A 7,287-nucleotide genomic window follows, 5' to 3' on the forward strand; every position below is an offset into this window, starting at 1 on the left:
GAAATGACCCCGGATGAGACTGAGGCTGAGGTGAAAAAGCTGGTCAAGGAGATTAAGAATGGAATGCATTCCGATGAAGCTGAACATTGGATCTTTGCCCCTGAAGCAGGCACTGCTGTCAAGAGGGTCATCTTCGTCTTCGGTGTGCCTGCTTCCATGAACTTCTACGAAGGAAAGTGCAAGATTGGCATGTGTCCCAGAGCGAGGGAACATCTTAACGCAGTTTCTAGAGACGGAAACGGAACAGTATTGGTGGTGCTGAACCCCATAGTGATTTTCCCCCACAAGGTCAAGGACATAACACGAGGAAATGATTGGTGGTTCACCCGGCTCAGCAGTGTTGTGACGGAGGACGAGGCCAGCCTTATCTCCTGCGTCGAGGCGATCAATCTCTCCGTTGACAAAATCATGAAGGAGCTCAAGATTCAGCCGGAGAATACCTACTTCTTTGGAAATGGAAATCGAATTGGCGGACTGGCTGCAGCATCGGCGCTCAGTCGCCCCGAAAAGTTCGGAGGCGTTATCCTGGTGGATTCTCCGCTCGTCAACCGAAGGAAAGTCGCGAACGGAGACGTTTTCACCAATAAGGAAACGCCAGTTCATCTAATTCTCACTAGAGACTGTTCCAAAGGCCTGACGGCCATCACCGAAGTCGTGCTGAAAGCCAAAGGCGTCACTGTAACCCGCTCATTCACCGATTCCTTCGAATTCGGCGCTTTAAGTGAAGCACTTAATGAGTTGATGTTTGTGCCAGAATGAGTTATTGACGATCGCGGACAAAATACACTAAATGGCGTTCTTGTGTCAACGGGATTCCTACCTAAAGGAGGTCACGACCAAGGTGGTTGCGTGTCAACCCGCCCAGCGCAAACTGGTTGTTGGGGGCAAGAAGCAAAATGTATCGGGGTTCTGCGTGGAGCTCGAGGAAAGCGTGTTCTTCCCAGAAGGCGGAGGTCAACCAGGAGACCATGGCCGGGTCAACGATGCTTTGGTGCTGGATGTCCAGCGTAGTGGGTCGAAGGCCCTGCTGTTTGTCGACAAGAAACTAGACGTCGACAGCTCGGCACACTGCAGCCTAGACTGGACAAGGCGGTACGATCACATGCAGCACCATACAGGGCAACACCTCATAAGCGCTATCTTCGAAGCACGCGAAATGAACACAGTTTCATGGGAGCTGGGGCGGGAGCTCTGCCACATTGAGGTCGACGTTGCCAGTGACGACCCGCGTCTAGCCAGGGTGGTCCTTGACGACATGGAGGACGAAATGAACCTCTACGTCCAGAACGACCGCGAGGTTAGCGTGGTTGAGTTCGACAAGGGGAGTGCACTGTTCGATAACTTTCGCACGCGTGGCATGCCAGCGGATGCCGTTGGACCCTTCCGTGTGGTGGAAATCGCTGGACTAGATCAAGGATTATGCTGCGGGACACACTTAAAGTCACTGGGAGAGCTACAGTGCCTGAAGCTTCTGGACGTAGAGCGATCGAAGAGCACTCAGAGCAAAATCTGGTTCACGCTTGGTCGCCGAATGCGGCAGTACATGCAGCAGATGTTCAGTCGCGAGAAGATTGTCTGCCAGGCGCTGAAAAGCAGCCCGAGCGAGATACCAGCTGGACTAGAGACGATGCAGGAGAAGCTCAAGTCGTCCAAGCGGTCCTTGGCGGAGATCACCGACGATCTCCGCGACTTGGAGGTAGAGCGTATCAAAGAAACTCTTCTTCGCTCCCAACCGTTAGTTCTTGTGCGTCATAAGGGGGTAGCAGGCGACTTCCTCAACTACCTTGTTACGCACAGCGGCATTGAGGCACGCGCCCAGAAAGGAGAAGCGCTGGGGTTGTTCGTCGCAGACACGAATCCCACAGACGGCCAAGTTGTCATTGTTCACCCGGAGGAGTTTATCTCTGACGGTTTGACGGAACTGAAAGAAGCACTGCAGCTCGTTGGAAATTCGAGAGGAAACCGATTTCAGGGCAAAAGTCGCAAGCTACAGGCCCTTCCGTGTGTACTCGAGCTCCTCCAGAGTCGTGGCTGGGTTCTTTAATGTAACTAAGCGGCCAAAACTTTTCCGTTCTGCGCAAATTAGTATTTACCGGCTCAACGACGTTGAATGGCGTCGAACATCACTGGGGCTTCCACATCTGAGGTGAAGACCTTGTCATTCGGGGGCTCCCGGACGAGCGCCAATACCGGTGTGGGATTCGCGACCGCCAAACCTGGCGAGAAGCCGTATCTCACAATCAAGCCCACGGGAAAGGACGTCTTTCAAATATGTCCAGAGATGAGAAATGAATTCCAAAGGATACTATCGTTTCTTGAAAGCAATGATAGGATGTCGGATGAGATCCAGGCCAACCTGAATAAGCTTCAGACAACGGCGAAAGAGACCTTCCGTTCGGCAGAGTCGCTAAGAGATGACATGAACCGTCTGTCAGGGGACCAGATCCGTGTTGATGAAGACCTCAGTAAGGTCGACGCCCAGGTGAATGACCTGCGGAAGCAGGAGCTCAACTTCCAACACACTATGGAAAGAGCGTTGGGAGGTGAGATTTGCCAAGTCCCCTTTTTGGAGTACATGAATTGCGTTCAGCACCTCAAAGCCAGACTAAGTGCCCTGACCGTTAATGTAGCAGATGCTAGGCAGGCAATGGACTACCTGGCGCAGACTAATCATGAGGAGGAGTGGGACATAAGGGCTGGTCGTTCACACAGTTTTGATGCTCTTGTTCGGCAGGTGGTACAAACCCACAGTCACCAGTACTACGCAGTCAAGAAGGCATTTGACTCGCTGCACAAGGAGCTGGAGTCTCTAAGTCAGAAGAAGAAGACGCATGAGAGAGTGTTGGCGTAGTTCGAGACAAGTCAGAGATTCGCAGTCAATCATGGTGCACACTACTCCAGCAGACAAAAAGCGAAGAGAGACGAATCGTCCGTTAACAATAGTTGCTTGCAGACCTCAGGGGTCGCAGGCACCAGGTAGACGACGGGGTCTCCCTCCACGAGTCCCAGTCGTTGTTTGGCTTGCAGGTAGCGAGTCAACGCATCCAATCCGTCCTCAGACCCTTCCTCCGGCGTGATTCTCCACACCCCGAAGGGGTCCGCCCCGCGCTTGTTCAACTGCTCCTTTGACACGCGTTTTAAATGTGAGAGCAGCCGGTCAAACGGAGCCCGAACTGCGATATCCACCGTTGTGGGTCTGATAAGAGACAAACCACGGACTCACGGTTGTAGACGAGAGCTGCCTCGGATGAAGTGCGCTCGGACCTTGCACATCTCCTGCCCTCGTTTACTCAATGAGCACAAGACGCCCTCTGGTCGCCTGGGCGAAACCTGCTTGGCACTCGGAGACGCAGTTTCCCGTCGTCGAGTTGAATGGCTCTCTTTATTCTTGGGAGACGGCGAGTCCCTAGTGCTCGCCGAAGGTGACTCGCTCAGCTTCCGCTTTTTTGTGCTCGTTGGCGACGAGGGCTCCTTGGGCCGCTTGTAAGACGTGTAGTTCTCATAGGCTCTTCGAGAGCTGTCCACCGCCCTAGGCTGTCTGACCTTCCCGCCTGCTGCCACGGAAGTCAGGTAGATGTGAAGTGATTGAACCGTGAGATCGTACTGCTTAAGAATGTCCAAAAATCTGGTGTCATTCATAAGTTGCTCGCCCTTGATGTCCAAACGGTCGCTAACGTGCACCTCTGACGGCTTCCACTCGCCTTCAGGCCCTTCAACAGGTCCGCCAAAACTGCTTCCAAGTGGATACGCTGTTGATGACAAGAAGGGAAGTTGGGTGGTAACGGTGACTCCGCCGCTGCACATTTCACAGGCGGAGAAATCCAGGTTCAGCACAGCGCCGCAGCTGCGTCTCGAATTCTGGTGTCACTCACACGCCGAATCCGAACAGCGAATTCCGAGCCCTAATGGCATCTGCTTTCTTCTCGTACACCATGAAGACGCATGCTCGGGGCCCCATCACGCGGTAGCGGCTAATTGGACCGAAGTGCCGAAAAACCCGGAGCAGGTCGAAAAGAAAGTGGTCTGTCTCAGGGAGCACAGAGTCCGACAGCGCGTCGAGTTTGGCGCACCCTATCCAGAGCGTGGAACTGCCTCTCAGCGGCCCCGTAAACTCCGCCGTCACTCCGCCAAAGAGGTCTGGAATGTCTGCCAGCTTCTTCAAACTCTCAACGACCGCCATCTTGTCCAGTGACTGGTCTGAAGGGTCGCAGGCAAGGATGAAGTTCGGGGGTTGCAGTCCCTTGGATCTGTACTCCCCTGCGATAGACAACCATTCGCGAGCGACTCGCAAAAAATCCTTCAGTCGCGACTGCGCCTCGCGTGCCGACTTCCAGGTCTTCATCGAGAGGTGCACACACGCGCCGTCTTCAAAAGGAATGAACCGCACTTCCGACGGGCGGTCGATGCCGGCTACAGCGCGTAAAGCGTCGGATAACTCTCGTGTCGTCAAAGCGGCTAGCCTGGGCTCAAGATGACGAAGGAGAATGTAGCTGTGTGAGGAGAGATGAATCCACACCGGTTACTCAGATGAAACTTCTGTGAAAGCTTTTTGTAGTCGGCGACGTGACCATCGAATGACTGTGCAGAGAACGGTAAAAACTCACCATGTCTTCGCTCCACATGGAGACTGGAACCAGCAGACGACTCTGCAGCGAGGTGCTCGAAGCAGAGCAGATCTCGCCCTCCTCCTCTGACTCGTGACACGCAATAGTCATGAATTAAAATGCCTGCGTCCCAAAGCCAGTTGGCTAGCGGCGTGTTGAAAGCTATGGTCATCCAAGGATCAAAACTACATCAACCTGTTAACTAATTCCGAACGGAAGATGCCATCAATCTTACCCCACATCAACAGTAATATGCACGTGTTATTCCTATATAGGGTTGGATGTCGTCGACAGCATTGGAGGTTACGACGCTTGCCGGAGAGGAGGCCTTGTCCGAGTCGGAGTCCTACGACCTTACCAATGATGGCTCAGAGAGCGGTTCCCTAGTTTCTGACGCAACGCTCTCCTCTGACGCTGTAACTGTTGCGATGTCGAAATCATGTAACCCGAAATTGGTGGCAGCTGTGAAGATTTTGCTGCTTTTGGCATGGTTTGCATATGTGATCGCGTCCATCGTGATTTCGGCCCAGAAGGGAATTATGCCCACACAATGGCCGGTTCTTTTCTTCACGGCAGTCGGCGTCCTCTACTTCGTCGTACACAAATTCAAGAGGCAGACTGTCGCTGTCGTGTGGAGTCCGTGGGGACCCAAGGTGCGGGAAGCTGTGCACCGCTTCAAGAGGCCTTGGGGATTCGTTTTGTTTGGAGTCGTATACGCTGCGTTCGTCATTCTTTGGGTGAGCTTGATGCTGGAGGAGTGGGACCAGTGCGTATCACTATTGGGTATCGTGTTTTTCGTCCTCACGGGGTGGATTTTCTCGAAGCATCCCAGACGAGTTCGTTGGAGATCTGTCTGCTGGGGTCTCACCATCCAAACTTCTCTGGCTCTTCTAATTATTAGGGTCCCAGTCGGCTACGATGTCATGAAATACCTCTCTGATCATGTGGCCTACTTCCTTAACTATATCTCTGGCGGGGCCAGTCTTGTATTTGGCGGTCCTAATGTCGTGTCCGGCTATTCTGACGCCTTGTACTGCCCCACAGTTGCGGAGATGGCCAAGGGTATGTCCGCACCTGATCTTTGCTTTCAGGACGGTATCCAGCTGATGGGCCTAACTCTATTGGACTCCAACTTCAAATTCGTTACTCCAGCTCAAACGCTTATGAGCTTCGCAACAATCGTAATTCCCACAGTGATTTTCTTCTCCTGCTTCATGTCGGGGCTGTACTATCTTGGGGTGGTGCAGGTCATCATCAAAGGAATTGCTTTCCTTCTAAAGCACAGCATGGGGACTTCTACTGGCGAGTCAGTCAATGCGGCTGCTAATATTTTCGTCGGTCAAACCGAAGCTCCTCTTGTTATCAAGCCCTTCCTCCACCTGATGTCGGCTTCGGAGATCCACGCTGTCATGACCGGAGGCTTCGCCACCATTGCCGGCGGGGTTATGGCTGCCTACATTTCCTTTGGAGTGAGTCCAGGCCACTTGATTACTGCGTCAGTGATTGCAGCGCCTAGTGCACTCGCAATGTCGAAGCTCTACTACCCCGAAATCGGTAAGCCCTCAGGTGATGACAAGGAGAGTCTGAGCCGCGCTCTGTATGCGAGCAAGGACCAGTACAACGGGCTACTCGAGGCGATGGCCGCTGGGGCGTCAGATGCCATTCCTCTGGCACTTAATATTGGCGCCATGTTGATTGGATTCATGTCTATTCTTGAGTTCCTCAACGACTTCATCAACTGGCTTGCGGTCTGCGTCGACTGGCAACGATGTGACATCTTAGTCGAGGGTTGTACCAACCCTAAGGTGACGTTGGACTTCATTCTTGGAAAGATCCTGTCCCCTGTTACGTGGATGATGGGTGTCCCATGGAAAGATGCGGATAAGGTTGCGGCATTGATCGGTATGAAGACTATCGTGAACGAGTTCGTCGCTTTCACTGGTCTCTCGGATTTCATCCAAGAACGGGACCAATGCCTAGAGTTCATCAAAGAAGGGGGTTCGGACGAGTGCTTGGATGACTGTATCGGAGAGAGATCCATTGTCATTGCTACATATGCACTGTGCGGCTTCGCTAACCTGTCTTCGATAGGCATTCAGCTTGGCGGGCTGTCTGGTATATGTCCTGAAAGGCGGTCGGTGTTCGCCGCTTGCGCCTGCAGGGCGCTGGTGGCGGGTACTGTGACCTCGTTGATGAGCGCGTCGATAGCATCCTTCATTTACGAGCACGGACGCGACTTCAAGTAGTCCCAGCAGTGTTTACGAGTATTTTCGTGAGATGTAGTTCTCTATTAATTAGCACATGTTGATAGATTATTGGCGGAGCACAGTTATCAGTCCAAAGTGGAAGACGACAAGGTCTCTCCATTTCATCTCTGTTACGGAGGTTACCAGTGGAGCCACGCGGGTTCATCTTCACAAAGAAGCGCCGTTCATTCAACCACGTGTTTATCTACAACCCAAACGACTTGACGACCATCCTGTCCGACCCCGGAGAGCCATGCATTGTGCTGATGGTGGATGGTCATGCAGTGCAAGTAGAAGCATTGGACGGTTCGCAGAGACGGATTCTGAGTTTCACCCTCTTGAAGAAGAACCCTCCTAAAAAAGAAACCATTTAGGGTGAGGCCGGCAAATAATTATAATTAGAAAACGAATATGTATTCTTATCGGTTGACACCGAT

The 7,287-nt window shown here is 52.7% G+C and overlaps 5 protein-coding genes across 8 annotated transcripts; 4 read left to right on the forward strand and 1 right to left on the reverse strand.

Moving 5' to 3' along the window:
• Positions 1-3: 3 nt before the first annotated feature.
• KVP17_001949 (uncharacterized protein) lies at positions 4-759 on the forward strand (the record flags this gene model as incomplete). The annotated part of the gene is made up of 1 exon (XM_068517808.1): positions 4-759. One exon carries the CDS (start codon positions 4-6, stop codon positions 757-759), a length of 756 nt encoding a protein of 251 aa, XP_068379301.1.
• Positions 760-790: 31 nt separating this feature from the next.
• On the forward strand, positions 791-2,044 carry KVP17_001947 (uncharacterized protein; the record flags this gene model as incomplete). Its single annotated transcript, XM_068517804.1, has 1 exon — positions 791-2,044. One exon carries the CDS (start codon positions 791-793, stop codon positions 2,042-2,044), a length of 1,254 nt encoding a protein of 417 aa, XP_068379297.1.
• Positions 2,045-2,110: 66 nt separating this feature from the next.
• KVP17_001950 (uncharacterized protein) lies at positions 2,111-2,851 on the forward strand (the record flags this gene model as incomplete). 2 transcript variants are annotated; one of them, XM_068517809.1, is made up of 1 exon in its annotated part: positions 2,111-2,851. In XM_068517809.1, the coding sequence occupies one exon, from the start codon at positions 2,111-2,113 to the stop codon at positions 2,849-2,851; it is 741 nt and encodes a 246-aa protein (XP_068379302.1). The 2 variants fall into 2 exon arrangements, with proteins under 2 accessions (XP_068379302.1, XP_068379303.1); XM_068517810.1 differs by having other exon boundaries at positions 2,333-2,851.
• Positions 2,852-2,892: 41 nt separating this feature from the next.
• Positions 2,893-4,715, reverse strand: KVP17_001948 (uncharacterized protein; the record flags this gene model as incomplete). 3 transcript variants are annotated; one of them, XM_068517807.1, is made up of 5 exons in its annotated part: positions 2,893-3,196; positions 3,224-3,844; positions 3,873-4,490; positions 4,517-4,578; positions 4,605-4,715. In XM_068517807.1, 5 exons carry the CDS (start codon positions 4,713-4,715, stop codon positions 2,893-2,895), a joined length of 1,716 nt encoding a protein of 571 aa, XP_068379300.1. The 3 variants fall into 3 exon arrangements, with proteins under 3 accessions (XP_068379300.1, XP_068379299.1, XP_068379298.1); XM_068517806.1 differs by lacking the exons at positions 3,873-4,490; positions 4,517-4,578; positions 4,605-4,715 and having other exon boundaries at positions 3,224-3,804; XM_068517805.1 differs by lacking the exons at positions 2,893-3,196; positions 3,224-3,844; positions 4,517-4,578; positions 4,605-4,715 and having other exon boundaries at positions 3,869-4,342.
• Positions 4,716-4,885: 170 nt separating this feature from the next.
• Positions 4,886-6,850, forward strand: KVP17_001951 (uncharacterized protein; the record flags this gene model as incomplete). Its single annotated transcript, XM_068517811.1, has 1 exon — positions 4,886-6,850. The coding sequence occupies one exon, from the start codon at positions 4,886-4,888 to the stop codon at positions 6,848-6,850; it is 1,965 nt and encodes a 654-aa protein (XP_068379304.1).
• Positions 6,851-7,287: the final 437 nt, after the last annotated feature.

This window comes from the organism of the source record quoted next, assembly GCF_019968985.1.
Source record: "MAG: Porospora cf. gigantea B chromosome Unknown PgB_NODE_1182_length_7287_cov_111.708, whole genome shotgun sequence".
Taxonomy (NCBI): domain Eukaryota; phylum Apicomplexa; class Conoidasida; order Eugregarinorida; family Porosporidae; genus Porospora; species Porospora cf. gigantea B.